This window comes from Neolamprologus multifasciatus, chromosome 15 (assembly GCF_963576455.1).
Source record: "Neolamprologus multifasciatus chromosome 15, fNeoMul1.2, whole genome shotgun sequence".
Taxonomy (NCBI): domain Eukaryota; kingdom Metazoa; phylum Chordata; class Actinopteri; order Cichliformes; family Cichlidae; genus Neolamprologus; species Neolamprologus multifasciatus.
In genome coordinates, this window is record NC_140453.1 from 17,999,154 (window position 1) to 18,022,357 (window position 23,204).

General features: G+C 39.5%; 2 protein-coding genes across 4 annotated transcripts; one reads left to right on the forward strand and one right to left on the reverse strand.

The window, feature by feature from the left end:
• Positions 1-36: 36 nt before the first annotated feature.
• hadhaa (hydroxyacyl-CoA dehydrogenase trifunctional multienzyme complex subunit alpha a) lies at positions 37-12,856 on the reverse strand. The gene is made up of 21 exons (XM_085133599.1): positions 12,727-12,856; positions 12,117-12,158; positions 11,283-11,353; positions 11,031-11,161; positions 10,700-10,838; positions 10,503-10,622; positions 10,229-10,331; positions 9,942-10,064; positions 9,179-9,297; positions 9,034-9,090; positions 3,802-3,911; positions 3,560-3,694; positions 3,263-3,434; positions 2,631-2,717; positions 2,220-2,360; positions 1,996-2,064; positions 1,737-1,850; positions 1,568-1,643; positions 736-847; positions 512-657; positions 37-405 (listed from the first exon to the last, which is right to left on the reverse strand). Exons 1-21 carry the CDS (start codon positions 12,791-12,793, stop codon positions 236-238), a joined length of 2,304 nt encoding a protein of 767 aa, XP_084989725.1. The 5' UTR covers positions 12,794-12,856; the 3' UTR covers positions 37-235.
• An 854-nt stretch (positions 12,857-13,710) lies between these two features.
• On the forward strand, positions 13,711-21,081 carry hadhb (hydroxyacyl-CoA dehydrogenase trifunctional multienzyme complex subunit beta). Of its 3 annotated transcripts, none has more exons than XM_085133538.1 (16): positions 13,711-13,842; positions 15,030-15,102; positions 15,288-15,329; positions 15,527-15,623; positions 15,783-15,827; positions 16,397-16,496; positions 16,663-16,750; positions 17,237-17,424; positions 17,531-17,711; positions 18,084-18,205; positions 18,946-19,025; positions 19,120-19,167; positions 19,288-19,375; positions 19,642-19,716; positions 20,347-20,511; positions 20,677-21,081. In XM_085133538.1, exons 2-16 carry the CDS (start codon positions 15,036-15,038, stop codon positions 20,710-20,712), a joined length of 1,422 nt encoding a protein of 473 aa, XP_084989664.1. In that variant the 5' UTR covers positions 13,711-13,842; positions 15,030-15,035; the 3' UTR covers positions 20,713-21,081. The 3 variants fall into 3 exon arrangements, with proteins under 3 accessions (XP_084989664.1, XP_084989666.1, XP_084989665.1); XM_085133540.1 differs by having other exon boundaries at positions 13,735-13,842; positions 15,035-15,102; XM_085133539.1 differs by having other exon boundaries at positions 13,736-13,842; positions 15,010-15,102.
• The last annotated feature ends 2,123 nt before the right edge of the window (positions 21,082-23,204 follow it).

Consider the following 23,204-nt stretch of genomic DNA (forward strand, 5'->3'; position numbering starts at 1 on the left):
TATTTTTTTAATAGCAGCTCATTTGCATAAATGAGCTGTTACCTTATTCTGAAATCTTTCCTTGGATTATTTTAGGTTGATTCCTTTAGTTTGATATTAGAAGACATATCAGTGCAATCCCTTAACGTTCACTTATTTGAACTTAGAACAAATAAACTGGCATATTTGCTGCCCTAACAGTTCAGACATACCAAAGGGGGACTACTAGTCCCTCTCTCAAAACGCTAAGTTGTTTTTAGTATTGAAGCAGGGAGGGGGATGATTGGTAAAACTTTTTGCTGGGGTCTTTGGTGTGGTCTAGTAGAAGCTGGCAGGGTGTAAACTGGTTTCCATAAACATCCTCAAAACGTTTCATGAGGCTCACAAGGCGCTCTGCACCAAATGTGTCAACAAATCTGAACGGACCTGATAAATGTAGGAATAACAAAAGGTCGATTAGCACCAACACAATAGATAACCATCAGTTAACTAATATAAATAGTTCAAAAGTATACAAATGTTGGAGACATACCACCGTGCATGGGAGGAAACCCATATCCAAACACTGCTCCAATGTCTCCTTCTAGAGGGCTTTGTATTATTCCCTCCTGGAGACACATCAACGACTCGTTTATGCAGCGTGACAGCAGCCGGTACTGCATGTCATATTCTGAAGAACTGCAGCAAACACATAACTTCAGAGAGACAGATCAGAACAGGGCAATTAGTAGATCTGAGGAGAGGCTGTTTTCTTACATTGCAGAGGGAGCAGTCACTTGATGGTTCTTGAGAATTTCTTCTACTTCAGGATTCACACTCTTAGTCTTTCCATAGAGAAAGAATCCTTTTCCAGATTTACAACCTATAATTTAAAAATAAAGCATTAGAATCGTGTTTGTGTGAATGGTAAGCTGATCCTCAAACATGTTCCTCAGTCTTAGAAACCTGTGCCCTTACACGGTTAGATTTTAGAAATCAGGTAGCAAGATCAATCCATTTTTGATTATATTAAAGTCACCATTTTAGGGTAACAGTTCCTGTTATAGAAAAATTCATCTCAATGATAGTTTAAATATTAAGGGTTAAGAATAAGTCTGCCCTAAGACAGCTGGGATAGGCTCCAGCCCAAGAAGTCATCGTTCATTGGAACACACTTCAGCATCATCTCCTTACACAAACATCACTTTTATCAGCAGTCAACAAATGTGTCCATTGTAACCTCTCTTTCTTCTTAGGAGTTCATGGTAGAGTCCATTTGACTTTTCTGAATGTAAAACTGATGTAGGTAGACGATGTCTGACTTCAGAGTGAGGGTGTGTCATCATAGAGATTTTACATTTGACCACTCAAAACAAATTTAATGTCTTTGATATCCTGCTTTGAGGTGGTGATGACTCTCAAAGCGGAGTCATAGAGAACAGAATAAAAATCCATAAAAGAATCAAATCAAGTAGTAAAAATTAGTAATATCGCTAATGCAATCGGAATCGCTAGATTCTCATCAATTCCAATACTTAGGCAGTGCTGTGACAAATTAGTAGTGAGTGATAATCCCCCTATTTTAATGTGAAATGTTTTAACCTTTGAGGGCCTTTTTCCAACATGGTCTTGACAATCTCCAGGCTTCCTCCTTCATACGGGAACCGAAGGCTTTGCAACAGCATCTAAATCCAACAATAAACACAGAATACAAAATCCCATCTGTCCCAAAAAATCGAAATCAACATGGGCTGTGTTCAAAGTAAGTGAAAGATTACCTCTGAAATATGTAATCCTATGTCAACACCGACTTCATCAGTGACTGCGAAAGGTCCGACATTAAAACCAAAGCTTGTTGCCAGGAAATCGCTTTTTGTTGCGGTCACACCTTCCTGTGGAACAAAATGTGGGTTATTTTAAAGCAAATGTAAAAAGATAAAAATAAATGCTTTAAATAATTACTGGGACCTGATGCTTAACCATTTCTTTAGCAGGGAAATATTGGCAACACTATTAATTCTCCAAGTTTTTGATTACCTGAAGAAGTCTCAGAGACTCCATAAGCAAGCAACCCATGCAGCGCGTGGTGTAAAAGCCCGGACCATCCTGTAGTTCAGTGGGTTTCGAGGCAGAAAGAGAGCAACACAAGATGGAGACATGCACCAAAATATAATAGAAAAATGAGCAAAATGACTAAGATGAAAATAAGATTCACATAGGCTGAAATACTGACTGAAGAACACTTTCAGAGTTGCCATCACCTTGACAGTGACGACAATCTTTCCCTGTTTCAGGGCCACGCTGACAGCAGCAGCCAGCGTGTCCTTAGATGTCTTATCTGTGGTGACAATCTCCACCAGTTGCATCTTGTCCACTGGGGAGAAATAGTGTATGCCAATCACCTGCACAGGCACATATGCAAATTGGTCAAACAACATCACACAGGAAATAAAGATTCTCAATAATATGTTGAGAAGCCATTATTCTAAAGCCATGATAATAATCACCAAGAAAGTCAAGTGAAAATTAAGGTAGAACTCAACTGTGCAAGCATGAATCAACATTACATTTTTTTTTAAATTACTGAGCACACAGGATAATTTATATTGTGCTCAGTCCTGTTGTAACACACTGAAGATATGTTGAAAGTAAAAGTTTGGAGCATTTCTGACTTTTTCAGGGCGTTTGCTGGCAGCAGCGATGTCTCTGACGGGTAGAGCTGAGGTGTTGGTCGCAAATATGCAGTGTGGTGGGGTAACCTGGGGGGGAGGGGGAAGAGTACATTTCCTTATAACTTTAGCTATCTGGACATTATTCTGGAAACCACCAAGCAGCCTGCTGACTTGACTTTTGTTGGCAGTAGCAGCCAAGATAGCCATAGTCAGCTAGTGAATTTACGTTCCACATGCCAGTGATTACTTATTAATGCAAATAAGTCTTAGACAGAAAATAACTGTTAAACAGCTAACATAGCTATGGTAGAATAATAATGACATAATACTACCTGCATGCAACCAAAAGCTTCTCAAAAATGATTGGAACTCCAAACAAGAAAAGGAAATCTTCATCTACATCAATCCCACTAAGTTCTTTAACAGTTACTTCGGGTTGGCCTGAGAATTTTCTCAAGTTAAAACCTAAATTAAGGCGAGATTTCTCCAAACAGGTTAGTTCTTCACCAGTTCTTGCTCAAAGTAATTTAGAAGTTAGATGCCCATTTATTGTAATACATTTTCAATGCCAATTTAACCACCTCTAACCAAAACAGTTAAAGACAGAGTAGTTCCGGCAAAACTGAACTCACTGCCTCCACCTCCTTGAGGACTTCATGTTTAATGTTGAGGTCTTCAAACACAGCCTCTATCACCATGTCAGCAGACTCAAAACCAGAGTAATCCGTCTGAATCGACAGATTAGACATAATAGCGTCACGCTCAAATGATGACATGGCTTTCTTCTTCACCTTGGTGTCGAAACTGAAGATCAAGAACATTGAGGAGAAAAAAAAACAAACAAACAAAAATACTTCAAACTGTAAAGCCACTTTTATTTTTCAATAAATAAATAAATAAATAAGTAATATTGAATGCGTGTATATTACCTTTTATAAACCTTTTCATATCCTTTGCTGATGGCATCCTCTGTGGTGTCCTTTAAGATGCTGGTGAGGCTTTTATCTACGGATACCTGTGCTATACCTGCTCCCATTAGCCCTACACCCAGAATGGCCAGCTTTCTGTTGCACACATTTTGTACAGGTATCTTACTGCTATTGCTGAGGCAACTGTATATAGACAGCAAATGTATATGGCAACATAAATCACTCCTGTTTATAGTTCTTACTTTACTTCCTTTTCTGGGGGACCAAATCGGTTCTTCTTACACAACAAACGACCATGGTGAAGTCCAATCAAAGCTTTGGATTCAGAAGTCCTCACCAGCTTACCAAAGCTCTGTGAAGGGTTAAAAGAAACAAGATCAGAAAACTTGATTATAGAGTCATCAATGAAACCCACAAGCTTAAACTGTTAAGCAGCCCATTCTCATTCCCGGGACATCAATTAATGCCATTTTGTCAAAGCTCTTGGCATGACTAGGGTGGCGCTGTCACTTGGTGTTCGCTCGCTCTGTGGTATAGTATCGCTTCCTGTTCCTGCTCAAACACAGTGGTGTTTCTGAGTAGCTTATTTGCTTAGCAGTTTAATTAACAACTTTTAAATACATTCTTTTTTCACAGTATAATCTTCACGTGCTTCATCCGAAGCACACTTTCTCTGTACTCACTACCTAATTTATAGCCAAAGTATTCACTCACTGTCTCTGTACTGTTTCGCTAGCTTAGCTCGTAGCCGACCCGTTAGCACCATGGCTACTTCACCTGTCCCTTCTGCACTTTCTTGCTCATTGTGTCAGATGTTTAGTTACTCCTCGGCCTCCTTTAGCAGTAATGATATCTGTAACAAATGTAGCATATTTGCAGCTCTGGAGGCCAGGATTACTGATCTGGAGACTCGGCTTTGCACCCTGCTCTCACCCTTAGCTAGCCAGGCCCCTGTAGCTGGTGCAGCCGAAGATAGCGTAGGCCCCGCTAGCTGTTCCCCGGCAGACCCCAAGCAGCTGGGGAAAGATGGCTGGGTAACGGTGAGGAGGAAGCGTAGTCCTAAACAGAAGCCCCAGGTACACACCAAACCCGTTCATGTGTCCTAACCGTTTTTCCCACTCGGCGACCACCACCCGCTGGGGGTCAAACTCTGGTAATTGGTGATTCTGTTCTCAGACATGTGAAGCTAGAGACACCGGCAAACCATAGTCCAATTGTCTTCCAGGGGCCAGAGCAGGCAACATTGAAGGAAATTTAAAAACTGCTGGCTAAGGGTAAACGTAAATTCAATAAAATCATAATTCACGTCGGCAGTAATGACACCCGGTTACGCCAATCGGAGGTCACTAAAATCAATATTGAATCGGTGTGCAACTTTGCCAAAACAATGTCGGAACTCTGTAGTTTCTCTGGTCCCCATCCCCAATCAGACCAGGAGTGACATGTTTAGCCGCATGTTCTCCTTAAATTGCTGGCTGTCTGAGTGGTGTCCCAGAAATGATGTGGGCTTCATAGATAATTGGCAAACCTTCTGGAGGAAACCTGGTCTTGTAGGAGAGGACGGCATCCAATCCCACTTTGGATGGAGCAGCTCTCATTTCTAGAAATATTGGACAAATTTATTAAACCCCTCAAAACATGACTATCCAGAGTTGGGACCAGGAAGCAGAGTTGCAGTCTTACACGCCTCTCTGCAGCTTCTCTCCTCCTGCTACCCCCCCAAAAAACCCATCTCCATAGAGACTGTGTCTGCTTCCAAAAAAGACAAAAAACAAACTAAAAACCAGCAACAAACAACTTAAACATTTACAAAGAAAGAACAATACAGTATCCACATCTGAACCAAAGAGTAAAACAGTGAAATGTGGATTATTAAATATTAGGTCTCTCTCCTCCAAGTCTCTGTTAGTACATGACTTAATAATTGATCAACAATATGATTTACTCTGCCTTAACAGAAACTGGTTGCAGCAGGATGAGTATGTTAGTTTAAATGAATCAACACCCCCGAGTCATTCTAACTACCAGAAATACTCGAAGCACAGGTCGAGGGGGCGGTGTGGCAGCAATTTTTTCACAGCCAGTCTATTAATTAATGAAAGACCAAGACAGACTTTTAATTCATTTGAAGCCTGATGCTTAGCCTCGTCACCCCAGCTGTGAAACTCAGAACAGTCTTACTTGTTATCATCTATCATCCACCTGGGCCTTACACAGAGTTTTCTGTCTGATTTCTCAGACTTTATATCTAATTTAGTTCTGAGCTCAGATAAAATAATTATTGTGGGTGATTTTAACATCCATGTTGATGCTAAAAATGACAGCCTCAACATGGCATTTAATCTGTTGTTAGGACTCAATTTGGTTTCTCTCAAAATGTAAAAGAACCCACCCACCACTTTAATCACACTCTAGATCTTGTTTTAACATATGGCATAGAAACTGAACATTTAACAGTGTTTCCTGAAAACCCTCTCCTGTCTGATCATTTCTTGATAACATTTACATTTACAATAATTGATTACACAGCAGTGGAGAGTGGACTTTATCAAAGTAGATGTCTTTCTGAAAGCGCTGTAACTAAATTTAAGAATATAATCCAGCCACTGTTATCATCGTCAATGCCCTGTACCAACACAGAGCAGAGCAGCTATCTGAACGCTACCCCAACAGAGGTCGATTATCTTGTTAATAATTTCACCTCCTCACTACGTACGACTCTGGATACTGTAGCTCCTGTGAAAACTAAGGTCTCTAATCAGAAGTACCTGACCCCGTGGTATAATTCTCAAACACGTACCCTAAAGCAGATGACTCGTAATCTGGAGAGGAAATGGCGTGTCACAAATTTAGAGGATCATCATTTAGCCTGGAGAAATAGTTTGTTGCTTTATAAGAAAGCCCTCCGCAAAGCCAGAACAGCTTACTACTCATCACTGATTGAAGAAAATAAGAACAACCCCAGGTTTCTCTTCAGCACTGTAGCCAGGCTGACAAAAAGTCAGAGCTCTTTTGAGCCAACCATCCCTTTAACGTTAACTAGTGATGACTTCATGAACTTCTTCACAAATAAAATTTTTATCATTAGAGAAAAAATTACCAATAATCATCCCACAGATGTAATATTATCTACAGCTACTCTTAGTTTCATTGATGTTAAGTTAGACTCTTTTTCTCCAATTGATCTTTCTGAGTTAACTTCAATAATTACTTCCTCCAAACCATCAACGGGTCTTTTAGACCCCATTCCTACAAAACTGCTCAAAGAAGTCCTGCCATTGATTAATTCTTCGATCTTATATATGATCAACCTATCTCTAATAATCGGCTATGTACCACAGGCCTTCAAGGTGGCTGCAGTTAAACCTTTACTCAAAAAGTCATCTCTAGACCCAGCAGTCTTAGCTAATTATAGGCCAATCTCCAACCTTCCTTTCATATCAAAAATCCTTGAAAGAGTAGTTGTCAAACAGCTAACAGATCATCTGCAGAGGAATGGTTTATTTGAAGAGTTTCAGTCAGGTTTCAGAGTTCATCACAGCACAGAAACAGCTTTAGTGAAGGTTACAAATGATCTTCTTATGGCCTCTGACAGTGGACTCATCTCTGTGCTTGTCCTTCTTGACCTTAGTGCAGCATTCGATACTGTTGACCATAATATCCTATTAGAGCGATTAGAACATGCTGTAGGTATTACAGGTATTGCACTGCAGTGGTTTGTATCATATCTATCTAATAGACTCCAATTTGTGCATGTAAATGGAGAGTCCTCTTCACACACTGAGGTTAATTATGGAGTTCCACAGGGTTCAGTGCTAGGACCAATTCTGTTTACATTATACATGCTTCCCCTAGGCAGCATCATTAGAAGACATAGCATACATTTTCACTGCTATGCAGATGACACCCAGCTCTCTGTGTCCATGAAGCCAGATAACACACACCAATTAGTTAAACTGCAGGAATGTCTTAAAGACATAAAGACTTGGATGGCCACTAACTTTCTGCTTCTTAACTCAGATAAAACTGAGGTCATTGTACTCGGCGCTGAAAAGCTTAGAAATATGGTATCTAACCAGATTCTTACTCTGGATGGCATTACCTTGGCCTCCAGTAACACTGTGAGGAACCTTGGAGTCATTTTTGACCAGGATATGTCCTTCAACGCACATATTAAACAAATATGTAAGACTGCGTTCTTCCATTTGCGCAACATCTCTAAAATTAGAAATATCCTGTCTCAGAGTGACGCTGAAAAACTAGTTCATGCATTTATTACTTCCAGGCTGGACTACTGCAATTCATTATTATCAGGATGTCCAAAAAACTCACTGAAAAGCCTTCAGTTAATCCAAAATGCTGCAGCAAGAGTACTGACAGGGACTAGAAAGAGAGAGCATATTTCTCCTGTTTTGGCTTCCCTTCATTGGCTTCCTGTTAAATCCAGAATTGAATTCAAAATCCTGCTCCTCACATACAAGGTCTTAAATAATCAGGCCCCATCTTATCTTAATGACCTTGTAGTACCATATCACCCTATTAGAGCACTTCGCTCTCGCTCTGCAGGCCTACTTGTTGTTCCTAGAGTATTTAAAAGTAGAATGGGAGGGAGAGCCTTCAGTTTTCAGGCCCCTCTTCTGTGGAACCAGCTTCCAGTTTGGATTCGGGAGACAGACACTATCTCTACTTTTAAGATTAGGCTTAAAACTTTCCTTTTTGCTAAAGCATATAGTTAGGGCTGGACCAGGTGACCCTGAATCCTCCCTTAGTTATGCTGCAATAGATGTAGGCTGCCGGGGGATTCCCATGATGCATTGAGTTTTTCCTTTCCAGTCACCTTTCTCACTCACTATGTGTTAACAGACCTCTCTGTATTGAATCGTATCTGTTATTAATCTCTGTCTCTCTTCCACAGCATGTCTTTTATCCTGTCTTCCTTCTCTCACCCCAACCGGTCGCAGCAGATGGCCGCCCCTCCCTGAGCCTGGTTCTGCCGGAGGTTTCTTCCTGTTAAAAGGGAGTTTTTCCTTCCCACTGTCGCCAAAGTGCTTGCTCATAGGGGGTCATATGATTGTTGGGCTTTTCTCTGTATCTATGAAGCGCCTTGAGGCGACATTTGTTGTGATTTGGCGCTATATAAATAAAATTGAATTGAATTGAATTGACTCGTTTAGGCCTAAGGTGTTCATTGGTGATGGGGCTTTATGCACATATTTATGGCATTAGTGAGGGGAGTCTGTCACTCCACATTCATCATTTAATGAATGAGGAATGTTCCTGTTGTAACCCAAACTCTGCTCTTTTCCCAACACTAACTACAGAGTGAAAAAACAAAGAAAAAACACCCAGCAAAACACAAAGGTCACAATGGTCAAAATGCAGCACATGTATGACATCTACCAAAAGGCCAGGAGGATTTTTTTTAAAAATCCATCTGACTGACAAAAAATAATAATTCTGTTAGTCCAACTCACCTGAGCTTCAGCCAAGTAACCTGTGTCACTGCCGTGCTCTATGCCAGTTTTAACACACTGCACATTAAAATAAGACAGCATGAGACAGTCAGCAGCAACATCATGCGCTAATGTGTTTATCTTCACCCATAAGTGTACTCTTTACCTCAATAATCTGGAACGGAGCAGGGTAGAGGTTTTTAGTTTGTTTCTGGACTCTTTTAGTGACAGTGCTGTAGATGATCTTCCTCACTGGACCCAGGCCCGTGACTGCGTCCCATAGCTCTGCACACACACGTTTACAGTGACAGGGTTTCATTGTTTGTTGTGTAAATGTGTACAGCTGGTATTTGCCAATTAGAAGATACCATAGACAGTTTATCAGTTAAAATTTTAAATGATAAAACTGAAATTTGACAACTTCCTCTGTATTCTCAATGGTGTGTTTTGACACCTTAATGTAAAATCAATAAAGATGTGGTTTGACGACCACTAAAATGGGTTGCAAGTTTTTCTAAGGGAACTAGTAAGGCAGTGTACTCGCCATTAAGGGTACATAGGAGGTTATCACTACCTTCTGATGCACACCCATTCATTTTGTTCAGGCCTGAAATATGACAGAAACCTCTGAAGAGGGAAAGAGTTAATCACCGGTTTGAAATGTGTTAGTCTTTTTTTTTTCTTTGAAGAGACCAAAGACATTTTTTATACTACCTGTGGGCATTTTTCCCTGCTGTATGGCCGAACATTTTGAAATTTAGTCTTTGGGAATTGACTTGCATTTGAAGTCGGCCTCAAGTGGCCATTCAAGAAACTGCAGTTGGTGGCCCCAACCGCTGGGGCTGAAAAAACAAGCCAGTTGGAAATGATTTCATGGAACAAATCCTTGGCGGTATAAAGACAACTGGGCTGAACAAGAGTTCACTCACTCAGTCTAAAGCTTTTTTCCCTAGTAAGGGGAATCTTTTTGTTGGCCAAGTCATTGGCAACACCCACTGCAACTTCCTCAAGGTATTCCATCGTTCGTTCCTCTGGAGACTTCAGACCGGGACCTGAAATATAAATATAAAAGAAGCACAGAGAAAAATGAAACATGTCACTAATTGAATGCTCAGTCTTGAGCTGCTAAAAAGTTTAATTCCCCACCACCCTCTCCCTTAAGATTACAACAGAAAAACGGTACATTCATTGAAGAAATGCCACATGTATAACATACCCAGAGGGTCCACAAGCTGGTCCACTAGACCCATCTTCTTGGCTTCGTCTGCTGTGATGTTCTTGCCTGACAGCAGCATGTCAAAAGCTCCCAGGAGACCCACCTAAACATGTGCAACAAGCAGAATTGAAGACAGTGAGCTGGTATTGGCCCAAGTGAGAGTCTTGACCTTATTATACTCCTGTGTACTGCAGTAGCCACTAGCACAAGACTGCAGCAATGCTTTCAAGACTTTCACTGAAGACCTGATTAATATGTGTGTGTGCATTTATACCATTTTAGGTAGTCTCTGAGTGCCACCTGCTCCCGGCAGCAGTCCCAACATGACCTCCGGAGTCCCCAGGACTGTTTCTTTACTCTTCGTGGCAATTCTGTAGTGGCAGGCTGTTGCAAGCTACAGAAAAGTTACAAAACTGAGAGTTACTGCCCATATTTTAAGCCAAATTGGCATTTTGACACAAACTGTTGTACCTCAAGGCCTCGACTCAGGCATGAGCCATGGATAGCGGCGACAATGGGGACACGAGACTGCTCAATTCTCCTAAACAACTTCTGAGCTTCCTCACAGAGACTGGTGACCTCCTCACTAGTTGCACAGGACTGGAGCATACTGAGAGCAAAGAAAAAAAAATCAAGATAAATTACTCACTTTTCAATTAAGCATATTAAATTTGATCCATTTATTGACTTCTTTCGTAAAATACGTCCTGGTTTACTTGCACTTTTACACTTACAAACAAACAAAAAGCAACACAGAATATACCACACACATCAGAGACTGTGAAAGCCCTCAAAAGCCTACTTGCTATCTGCTCCAGCAAGGAAACAGCCGGGTTTTCCTGAAATGAGGACAACACTTTTTGAAGATCTATAAAGCCAGATGTCTCCCAACACGTCAGCCAACTCATGCAACTGCAGAGACTGTTTGTTCACCTACACACACAAAACAACAAAATTATGTCATTTCAAGAGTGAAACATGCAGTCAGGACTGTGCAAACGTAATCTCTCTCTAAGACGTGTACTGTTTCAGATCCACAAACAGACGCACACACCTTCGATGTTGGATCATTGAATCGTATAACAGCCACATCGTCCTTGTACTCGAAGCTGATATGTTTACGAGCTAAAATAGAGAAAACAGCAATTAAAGAATGAGATAGATTACAGTAATATTTTCTTGTATAAGCAGATATTTTACTCAAAAAAAGTGAGAATTTTGTAACGCTTAAGTTTCTTTTTATAAAACTTTACTTCCAGGCAAGTCATTAAACCTTTAATCAGTTTTATTAGATTTAGGCAATTCCATGCATACAGTTTCATGTTCTTAAGCACTGAATTTAAAGTTTATTTTGAAGTATTATCTAAATTAACTGCCCAAATAATTACTGAGAGACACTTTGATATGACCTCTGAGGAATGGGACTTGCTTTTAGAAAGACTTTGGTTTAACACCCCAGCCTTGTTTTGCTTGTACTGTGCATGCATATGCTAATGAAACATAATGGCGCAACATTGTTACCAATGGTTTCACATTATTCTCTTAAACTATAACGAGCAGTAACAAGTCAAGCTATAACAAGATAGGAAAGAAAGTACAATGCAGATTTTAAAGATAAATGTTTGCAGAACAGCTGTGTAAAAACCTGTTTTTTCTAATCTTTAACAAGAACTAAAGTATGCAAACAGTTCATCTAAATGAGTCAACACTATATGAATATTACTTTTGTTTAAGATAGCACCTGGATGTTGGGGGAACACAGACCACACTAAATTAATACAGCTGAACCTTTACTAAAGAATTGATGGTTCTTTAGTAAACCACCGATTTGTGATGCGAGTGTACTCTTGGGTATTTGGTGCACCATCATCATCAAAACCCTCTTTACCTGCCAAATGTGATGATACAGAGAAAACCCGTCTGGCATGACCTAAGAGCAGAAATATAAGAATTTTGAGTGCTCCTGAATAAAAAGGAGAGGCCCTTGACTTTCCTCTAGGACAACTTTCCCCTAACATAAGGAAAAGAACAAGTTAATACAATTCTGCTAAAGTTAGTCGTGACTGAGCAGAAAGACAGACATAAGACAGTAACTTAGTATTGCAGCCCTGTATGCTGTTATCACCAAAAAACCAAAAACTCTAACATTAAACCTTTTACTGCAACAGACAGTAAACACAGGCGTTACTAACGTCAGTGCAGATTATCTAATTATAGGCCAGCTTTTGATAATTAATGTAATTAAAAATGTTTTACCCACAGTTCCATGTGAAAAATATCTCCCTTTACAACGTTTTTATGATGATTAACCACTTGAGTAATTTTTCAAGAAAAAAAAAAGCAAATTCTGAGTTATTATATTTTCAGTTATCCGCTAACAGCTTGAAGTCAAAAGCTACCATCGAGTACAAATTCGACAAACAGTAAATTAAAACGACAAAAATTAAATTAAATTACCTTCAACAAAAACAACAAAAGGTGAGTGATTTTAAATATACCTGACAATAAAGGGTATTTGCCTGTTGAAAACTTGGAGAAAACACCTGCTGCACGAGTGACTGCCATTTCCACCTGAAGCTTTAATAAAGCGTCAACCGCAACACACGTTTTTTTTTTTTTTTTTGAATACGTTTTATTGACAAAGCACAAAATACAGATATATAAATACAAAATAGCAAACAGAATTTCAGGGGGTTCGTATAAAAAAAACAAAATAGACAGTCTATTAAAGAATCACATGATATTGAACAGGGAACATAAGTTTATGGTTTTGACAGCTTTTAGATTTTGAGAATGTTGTATGGTTTTAACATATTGTTTGGTTTCATTTAAAAAGCACTGAAAGGATGGTTTTGCGTTAGAAAATTTCGACTTATGTATATGAAATTTAGCCAATAATATCAATAAATTAATCAAATAAAATTCGTTTGCCCTGTGCATGGGGTACTTAAAGAAACCAAACAATATTTTCTCGTAACAAAGAGAGAACTCAGAAAAGATAAAGGGAACAACAAAAACACAAAATTCCTGCCAGAAAAGATTCGTGTATAAGCATGACCAAAATAAATGAGAAATATCTTCCTTCACACAATTACAAAATGTACAGTTAATATCAATGTCATTTTTATAATGTACAAGAAAAGATCTGGTTGGGTAAAAACGATGAATAACTTAATACAATACAAACAATAAAGGAAAAGATATTTCCTTTACTTTGTTATTTAATAGAAATTTCGACGGTACAACCGCAACATACATACGGCCAAGTGCAATCAACCAAATCTATTACGATGACTGACCGGTGAGGGCGCAAGAGTACCGTTTAATAAATGCCCCCAGTGGGGCTTGAAAAGTGTCTTAGTTTAAAAGATTAATATTTCAAGTCATTATTTTTTAGTTTAAGAGAAGGACCTAGTTGTGATGCAGGTTATAATGAATGTGAACAGCAGTGTAATTTAGTAATATTAATGTGTGCTTTATTGTTTTGCTTCAGGCACACCGTTGGCCGACTTAGTCACTGGGTGGGTCCTTTAAAGCAGTTTTTGTAGTCCTGCTGCGTCTGGCCGGTCATTAGACAGGGAAGCAGTGTGCTGGGATATAAACCATAAAAACAGGTGAGCTTAAATGTATCTGGTGAGGTTAGAAAGTTAAAAGCTGTTATACGGGTTCTGCAAACTGTTTTTTCATCTCAAACACAGCGGCAGGAATTTTTGCTGATTAAATTTTAGCTCACAGGTAGCTAGCTAGTTGAGCTAGTCTTGCATGCAGCTTCCAGCTAAATCGCTCTTTTTATTTTAGATTTCGTCGATACTATAAGGTTATATTTTGTTGCTTTATTTGGACTTATATAATTTGTCGATACGCAGTCAGTATTAGTCTTGTGATGACTCTGTCATTCTCCAGGAGAGGAATCTAGGTGAAGGGTCAAAGCTAGGGTAGAGGGGGTTGGGCAGGGTGACCGTTGTTGTATGACAAATTAAAGGAAAGTAGTAAACTCCTGAGCCCCAAAACTAGTGGAAGTGGTGGTTCTTATGTGCTATAAGGGGCATTTATTCGTTTTTGGTTTTTTTTTTTGGCATAGTTTGGATCGACTTATGCTCTGAGAAGGAACAGTGACAGAAATCAAGAGGTCATGAGTTCTGACTGATCACCTTTATTCACCTACCTTTTCAGGATGACAGTGCCCCTATCCATAGAGTTTCCGGGGGTAACTGAATGTTTTCATAAGTGTGAAAATGATCAGCAGTGCTCTCTGCAAAATATATTTTGGAAGAATGTGTGCATCCTTTCCTATAACCTTCCACAGATTAGCAGACTCAAAGTCTAGGCACATTGAAACGGTTTTGGTGATGCTTGGTGATTCAGTAATTTTTCAGTTTTGTTCATGGAACCACATAATAAAATATAAAAATCCCTGTATACTAAAAAAGATAAAATAAGAATTAATAGGAGCAAATTCTAAAGAAGTGTTGTTTAAGATATATGGCAAAGTGATTTTACTCAAAAACAACCAGGACTCAGACAAGAAAGTAGAGCTGAGTATGATCTGAGAGGTTGTGGTTGTGTAACACTCCTGCCCATGCAATAAGGCTACAATATAATAGTAATAAATATATCCTCCATGGATTGTGTGGTTTCAGGAATAATTTTTTTTAAGTTGTTGTGAATTCACACAAAAAAAGTAAGGAATTCTAAGAAAAACACAAAGAAGTCCTAAAATATCCAAGTTAATTTAAAATGTTTTGAATCTGAAATGGTAAACATTTCCATAAACTTTGCAGTAACATTTCTTGCCACATAGAACAGAATGGCTTCCATGTTGATGAACCCAATTCGGAGCTGCTCAGTCAGCTCTTCCTGGGCAGTGCGATTTGGTAAGTTGTCATTTGTTCCCATAATAGTTTAATATATTTCAAATATCCATAAGTAATTAAGGAAATACATGACTAAGAGTCAGAAATTAAAGATGCAGTACAGCTGCTTCCAGTTCAATATTGGCATTTAAAATCTGGTACTTTTAGGTTTATAATGATAATTTCTTTATTTTTCTTTGTCTAAGGTGCACGATCTCTCAGTACAACAGCCCAGCTTCAGTCTCAAGGTAAGTTTTTACTATAATGATAATTTTTATCCAGATTATGGCTATGTGTATTATAGATTTTTTTTGAAAGTAGAATGGTAACCAAAGCCTTTAATCGATGATTTATTTGCCTGGACATAATGTGTATAAACCTACTTCCCCTAGCAGATGCTGAGATGCCCTTGCTGTAAGTCTTATTTTTAATTATTTTCTTTCAGTTCAGACAAAGAGCAAGAAGACGCTGGCTCGACCTGGTGTAAAGAACATAGTGCTGGTGGAAGGAGTTCGAACCCCTTTCCTGTTGTCTGGAACCACGTATGTCTCGGCTCTTTTCTTTGTGTTCTCACTTTACGTTTATTGTATTGTGCTACACGGAGTACTGGACACTTAAAAAACAGTCAAGAAGATTTTGTAGTGGAAAATAATTTTTGTGGCTTAAACAAAAGAAAAAAACTTTTTGGTTGGTCTCTACAGGTATGCTGACCTAATGCCACATGACCTGGCCAGAGCAGCTCTGCAGTAAGTCTATGGTTGCATTGTTTTTCTGATGACTGTCTGTTGAGACCAGCAAAGTCAATGTCAAATGTTTGCAAATTAAATAATAGTTTGCAGATCTAGTTTTGAACTTGTTCTATCTGAATCCAAGGTTTAAATGGGTAAATGCTTGCAGTGTTTTTTGCTCCACAAAGACACCCTACAAAAATAATTGTATATTTGGACACTTTTTAGACAAGGGTACCATGATATGAATGAATGATTTTTAAAAACAACTTTTCATTTATATGTTGTACTGTGTCACTCTGCACCGCTGCTGATCTGTTAAAATATCTCTTAGACTCTTCTAGTCATTATGAAGCAGTAAACATTGTAAGCTTTAAAAGTAATGTGAGGGCAAAGTGCAATGGAGATGAATGAAGTATATCAGTTTACACAAGAAAGAGGTGGAGGAAGGCCAGAACAATGATCTGACAGATCATTGTACAAGGTCTTTATGAACAAATATTTATGTTTGTCCCTCGTTAGCAAAAAATAAAATTACTCATTCTGTGTGTTTGTTTATATCTTCTTCTTTTTTTTCTTTTATATAGGGGCCTGCTAAAACGGACAGGTATACCAAAAGATGCTGTAGACTACATCATATATGGAACAGTCATTCAAGAGGTTAAAACCAGCAACGTAGCAAGAGAGGTATGCAGACATAAGCACTCTCCCATACACATATCACATATTGTAAATGTTAACTTTAACTTTGTTATTGCGTACTAAAATATAATTGTGGTGCATTTATTATCTGTAAATGCATAATACAATTACATTTGTGTATAATGAGGCTCTATGTTTACTTTGATTTCAGGCAGCACTGGGTGCTGGCTTCTCTGACAAAATCCCAGCTCACACAGTCACCATGGCCTGCATCTCCTCCAACCAGGCAATGACCTCAAGTATGTCCGGAAAAGAAGCCTCTTCACTGAGACTCTGTATAATTTGTTCTAAATATCATTATTATTATTATTGATATTCAGTGTAGTCCTGCATTGCAGTTGCAAAACAGTGGTGTACACTGCAACAGTGATAAACTGCTATATGCGCTTTTTAGTTGTTTACAGCTCCTATGGGCAAGGAGCAAGATGAATAAAATGTAATCCTAAATGAAAAAAGGCATCCGGTCTTAATATTTAAGCATCAAAATAAACTGTCATACACCAACATTTGGCAGGTTGGAGGTGAAGTCTGTAAAAATGACAGGGGGAGTAGTATACTGTTCAGATGTGTCCTCTTGTGTTAAACCAAATCACATTCATTATATTAGGAAAAGTGGGTAAAGCCTATGGATCTTGACCTATTTTCATGCAATTCTTAGATTTTACTTTCGGTTTTTAATGGTTGTTTTAATCTTTAATCTTCATCTTCTTTATCCATCTCTCCAGGTGTTGGTCTGATTGCTGCCGGTCAGTGTGATGCTGTTGTAGCAGGCGGAGTGGAATTCATGTCAGACGTTCCCATTCGTCACAGCCGTAAGATGAGGAAAACCATGTTGTCCCTAAACAAGGCAAAGACACTCGGCCAGAGGCTCAGTCTGATTGGCAGCATCCGGCTTGCACACCTCTCCCCGGAGGTATATATAATTTAACAACTTTCAGTTTTAGTTGATTTCAGAGTTGCTTACTTCTGTTCACACCATATAGTATTTAACCCTCAAATTGTCTGTTGTGCCGTACTAGCTTCCTGCTGTTGCTGAGTTCTCCACAGCAGAAACAATGGGCCACAGTGCTGATCGTCTGGCTGCTGCATTTGGGGTCTCCAGAGTGGAGCAGGATGAGTTTGCACTGCGATCACACACACTGGCTAAAAAAGCCCAGGACGAAGGGCTGCTGCAGGATGTCATCTCCTTTAAAGTGCCAGGTAAACCCAGCTTTACTGTAGATTATGTTATGCATTGACTCATTTAGAATATATAAAGACTTCATATTGGCTTTGAGAAATTTTGAATTATACATTTAGATTTTTTGTTATGTTTTTTGCATGATATGAACTAATTCTATCTGATATAAATATAATTAATAATTAGCAGAAGCTAAAATAATCTGACTGCGCTTGGACATCTATCACTTTTGAAAAAATCGCTTTCAGTCAATTTGGAAAGTAGAGTTAGGGTTCAAATTGAAAATATTAGTTATTATCGAACAAAATATGACAGGAATGGGCTAGACTTTAGGCTTTCCTCTTTTTAAAAAAAAAAATGTTTACAATAGAGTGGCATTCTTGTCTCCTCAGGTCGTGATATTGTGTCAAAGGACAACGGCATACGGCCATCATCCATGGAGCAAATGGCCAAACTAAAGCCTGCCTTCGTTAAACCTCATGGAACAGTCACTGCTGCGAACTCTTCTTTCCTGGTAAAGACACAGTAAAGGCACTAATGGTTTCTTTTGTGTATCTGGGTTAAAGAGATGTTTGGTTTTGACAAAATCTTATTCTTTATTAGGAAATAACTTAATCTTTAATCAGGTGCACCCACACTTTATTCAGGAAATTAATTTTTTTTAAAATTATTACATATACTTTGTGTGAATAAAGCAGCTTCTTCTGCAAGTTCCTCATCCTGTGGTTGAACATCTATTCCACCATCCTAGCAGCTGGCGATAGTAGTCCTTATGCTCTGCAGACTCTTTCATCTCAGTTGAGCAAACACCTGAACCATTTCTGATTAGAGTGGTCCGCCAGCTCACATTGGACCCTCAGATCATAAAGGGAACTAACATCACCAGCTGCAGTCCATCATGGTGGAGAAACTCTGGAGACTGCCACAAAAGACCTAACTGCACAGATGATGATGATGATGAGCAGGCACAGCTCTCATTGGTTAGCAGTGATCAAACTTCAAAATAAAAGCGAAGGGATTGTCCAACTCTGTCATTTTGTCTGATAAAAAATGGGGAACAAAATAGATTTTTTTTAAAGTTTCCTATACTTGACTTAGGTGGCCCAAAGTCAATATTATATATATGGGAAACACTTTTATCCTAAACCCTCTTGTTCACTTGTGTCACCATGCTCAAACTAGTTCTTCCAAATGTTCAGTTTTGGAAACTGTTCTTGGATCATGAAGTTGAGATTCTTGTTTGTGTGTCCTCAGACCGATGGTGCCTCTGCTGTGCTTGTCATGTCTGAAGAGAAAGCTTTGGCTATGGGTTACAAACCTAAAGCCTACCTCAGGTATCTAAACCCTGTCTTCTTGGTAGATTAACAATAACTTCTATAATAATGCTAGATTGCACAGTATGCTTATTTAAATATTTTATCCTGGCAGAGACTTTGTCTATGTGTCTCAGGACCCCAAAGATCAGCTGCTTTTGGGGTGAGTTACTACTTCTTACTCAGTAGATTTGATTAGATGGTGGTTTCTTAATTGTCTTGAGGACTATTAAAAAAAGAAGACTTATTCTACCTCCACGCTTTCTCTGTTTGATTATTTCAGGCCAACGTACGCTACACCTAAAGTCCTGGAACGTGCCGGCTTGTCCATGAGTGATATTGACGTCTTTGAGTTTCACGAGGCATTCGCAGTAAGTTATTACAATATATTTCAGGGGGGAAAAAGTATGTGAGTCTATGCGATCCATCAATATTCTGTCCGTCTCCACCAACATTTCTGTGTTTGCCTCTAATCGAGTTTCAGCATGTTGTCATGTACAGTATAAATGTTGTCCACGTGCTGGAGTAAAATTTGACGTGTCTGCTTCATACTCAACACAGTTGGATCAATACAGATCAATTTCCAGGCTGGTTTCCATGGTAACTCTGTGGATATATATTTGTGTGTGTTTTTCAGGGTCAGATCATGGCAAATTTGAAGGCTATGGACTCGGATTGGTTTGCTCAGACGTACATGGGCAGGAAATCGAAGGTAAAGATGGCCGTTGGTCATCTGTTTGCTTTTTCTCAAAAACTAGATCCAAGCAGCTCACCTTGATGCTTGCAGCACACTACAAAACATGAACAGCCACAAAGAATTGAATATGCTTGGATAGCAATTATTTTTACACAATCGCATCAAGTATTGTAATGCCTTTCTCACTTTAACTGCACTGGGGTCATATAAAAGTTCATCTGAAAGCAGGGAGCTGCCTGATGATTTAGCTTCTTGAGAAAACTGCCAGTGTTATAGGGCTTCTGATCAAGCTGTCATAGACCGATTATTAAGTTATGGGCTACTCTTACCTAGCTTGGTTAGCGCACTGCATCCAAAGATAGCAATCTTAATACAGCCTTGAAACATTTTAAAAGGGGAGCTGAAACGACCACTGAAGGAGCTGGAGTTTTTGGCACTGTGGCCCCTACTTTATTTTATAGCCCCAAAGATTGGTGGATATGTGGATAATGTCTGGGCCTTCATTTTTTGTTAACAGCATCAACAATTTTTTTATGAGGTCAAGTGGACATCCTCAGCTGAAATCCATTCACCTGAGCTGATGTCCCTGTTGAGTTTTCACTGGTGTTTACATCACTCATGACCTGATGGTCGCTATGTGTGCAGGTTGGGACTCCTGCCATGGAGAAGTTCAATCTGTGGGGCGGTTCTCTGTCTTTGGGTCACCCATTCGGTGCCACTGGCTGCAGACTGGCAACCACAGTAGCAAACAGACTGAAGAAGGAGGGAGGACAGTATGGACTCATAGCAGCCTGTGCTGCTGGAGGACAGGTAACACACTCTGATTTTACATTTTGAAATTCAAAACTCCCAAGGTGATAAGATTTGTTGTGACTGAGAATTTAACATTTGTAGACCTCAGAGTAATATATTTGTATTAAGACTAACATAGTCGCTATTTTGTAGTATAATTTCTTCTTTTCTTGTCTATTCCAGGGTCATGCCATGGTGATCGAGGCTTACCCCCAGTAATACAGTTAAAAACCATTGGGACAGACAACTACACACACACACACATCAATAAAATAGAGTGTACATATGGCCACCACTTTGCCTATATGGGAGAACAGTCAGATTTAGTATGAGTGTCTCTGAAGGATCTCTTGTAAATGTAACTTTGTTTAGGGGCTTTTGAATTTAAGCAGATTGTCGATGAGGAATGTTTTTTTTTGTTTTGTGGACTCGAGCATTGTCTCGAGAGCATTATCAGCGAGTCCAACATAACATAACAAAGTTTTAGCTTTAAGAAGAGCAACAGTGATCCTAATGTAATGATTCTAATACGCTGTAATAATTTTTTTTTCTTACTGACTGTTGGAATTAAACGGTGTGTTAATTACACTGGGACTCATTTCTGTTTCAGTTGTTCCTGCTTAACTTTTGTAATAAATGCATCTGATTTTGGCTAGCGGTAAGAAACAAGTTGTAACTAGTAATAGAATAGAAAACTGTGGGTCTGATCGATTTCTAATGGCCAGCAGCTGGCAAATCCTCTGGTTGGTATAATGCTGACAACTTTCATAGTTTCAGGTTGAATTTAATCAAACAAGAATTCCATTAAAGGTCAGAGAGGATGATTGTCCAGAGATACTGGCATTTTTATAATGTATGTGGTGAGAAAGGATGATGCTAAATGTGCATTTTTGTTTAAACACAAATATAGCTTATGTGTTCTGAGCATTACGGCTGGGAGCCCAATGCTCAGGATGGGAAAGTGACTGAAAAATGTAATTTTCATTGTATAAGCATTTAATATTTTGTAACAAGAATGTATGTATCAATTTTGAAGAAACAGTTGAGTTGAATTCTGCGATATAGGTACAGATGCAAACAGAAAATGAAACAGTCTATCTTTTAATCATGTAGAATTTCATATATTAACAACATTGGTCTTTGTTCCTAACATTTTGTCTCCCTTCTTGGTGAGATTTGCATTTTTCCTGCTGATAGAAGGCCTCGATGCACGGACAACAACTTCAAGCAATGTGTTGATGATCTATGTTTTATTCAGCAGGGACTGAAACTGTTGTGAGGAGGGAAAAAAGATCAATGTATAGAAAGCTTTGTGCTGCAGATAACAGAAATTGGGTAGAGGGGGTGCAGAGTCTACTCTTAAAGTCTTAACAGCTTCCTAAATTTGCATTGCCAAATTTCTTTCTTTTTATTTGCATTTGCATCCCGGCCTTGTTCCAAGATGTGTCAGCAGTAGACTGTCTTCGGATGCAGCTGCACTTAATTGATGGTGAATAATGCTGTCTGCTTCTGACGAGACGACTGATGTTAATGAGGAGCTAAAGAGGGATTGCTCAGGCTTCCTGGTGATTTAAAACAACTTGAATATGGAAAATTGGGAATATGACTGGCAGGTGACTTAAAAAGTTCAGGTTGCAGTGGTATCATCCTGATATTCGGATGTTCAAATTGTGGGGAAAAGCTGAACTTTTAGTGTTTGTCTAATTGACAGCGGGATGGATAAATGTATAACAACACATTGCCTCGTTTCTGCCTTTTGTGTGTGCGTGTGTGCACGATCCCCTCAGCGCTCACCGGGGACTGCTCAATATACACACCTCTCAGGTTGGGGGCTTGTTAACATAACTTCAGTCAGACATTACCGTTTAAATTGTATTTAAAGATTTAATTCTTCCAGTTTAAGAAATCCTTGACTCTGAGCGGGAGGAGCTGATTAATGCTGCCGAGCCTGTCACACGGGCTACAGGCAGAGGGAATAAAACCAATGTTTTATTGCCAAGGCAAAACGGAGCTCAAATGTAAATAGCAGGGAGATAGACAGAGAGGGGTTTTGTGTTTATAGAGCTTCAAAACCGCCTCAACCCTGCGAGACACCGGAGACACGCAGACACTCACCGATATAGCGGGCCGCCTCCCTGCCACAGCGGGGCTTTGATCAGACGGAACCTTTTATGGAGAATGACTGGCGAATGCACCCGCTGCTGTCACTACAAATCTACCTCACGGAGCGCGCGGGGAAGCGGGGAGGGTGTGTGTGGGGATGGGTGGATGGATGGATGGAGGGTGCGGGGAGAAAGGGGGGAGTCGGCGTGTTCGCGCGGTGCAGGGAGGGGAGGGAGCCGGGGAGAGATTGGGAGTTGCAGCGGTGTCTTTCATCTCGTCCTAGCCGGCTCACACGCGGGGCGGCACCTGCTGAAAGCTGCGCTTGACTCACCTGCTCCCGTGCGCTCAGTGTGTGCGCGTGCACGCGTGTGTTGTGAAACAAGTGTCAGTGCGCTGTACTGTAGCACTGCACCGGGGAAGAAAGCAGTGATTGTGGCACAGAAGACGACCGAAGCCACTAAATATTAATATAATATATGTATTTGTGTTTAATGCTAAATATATAATGCTTTTTTTGTAAGTCATGGGCATAGAAGCTTGCGGTTAATTTTAAAATACATGGTTGAATTTAAAGTTATACATTTACATAAAGCAAAACTACTCACCGC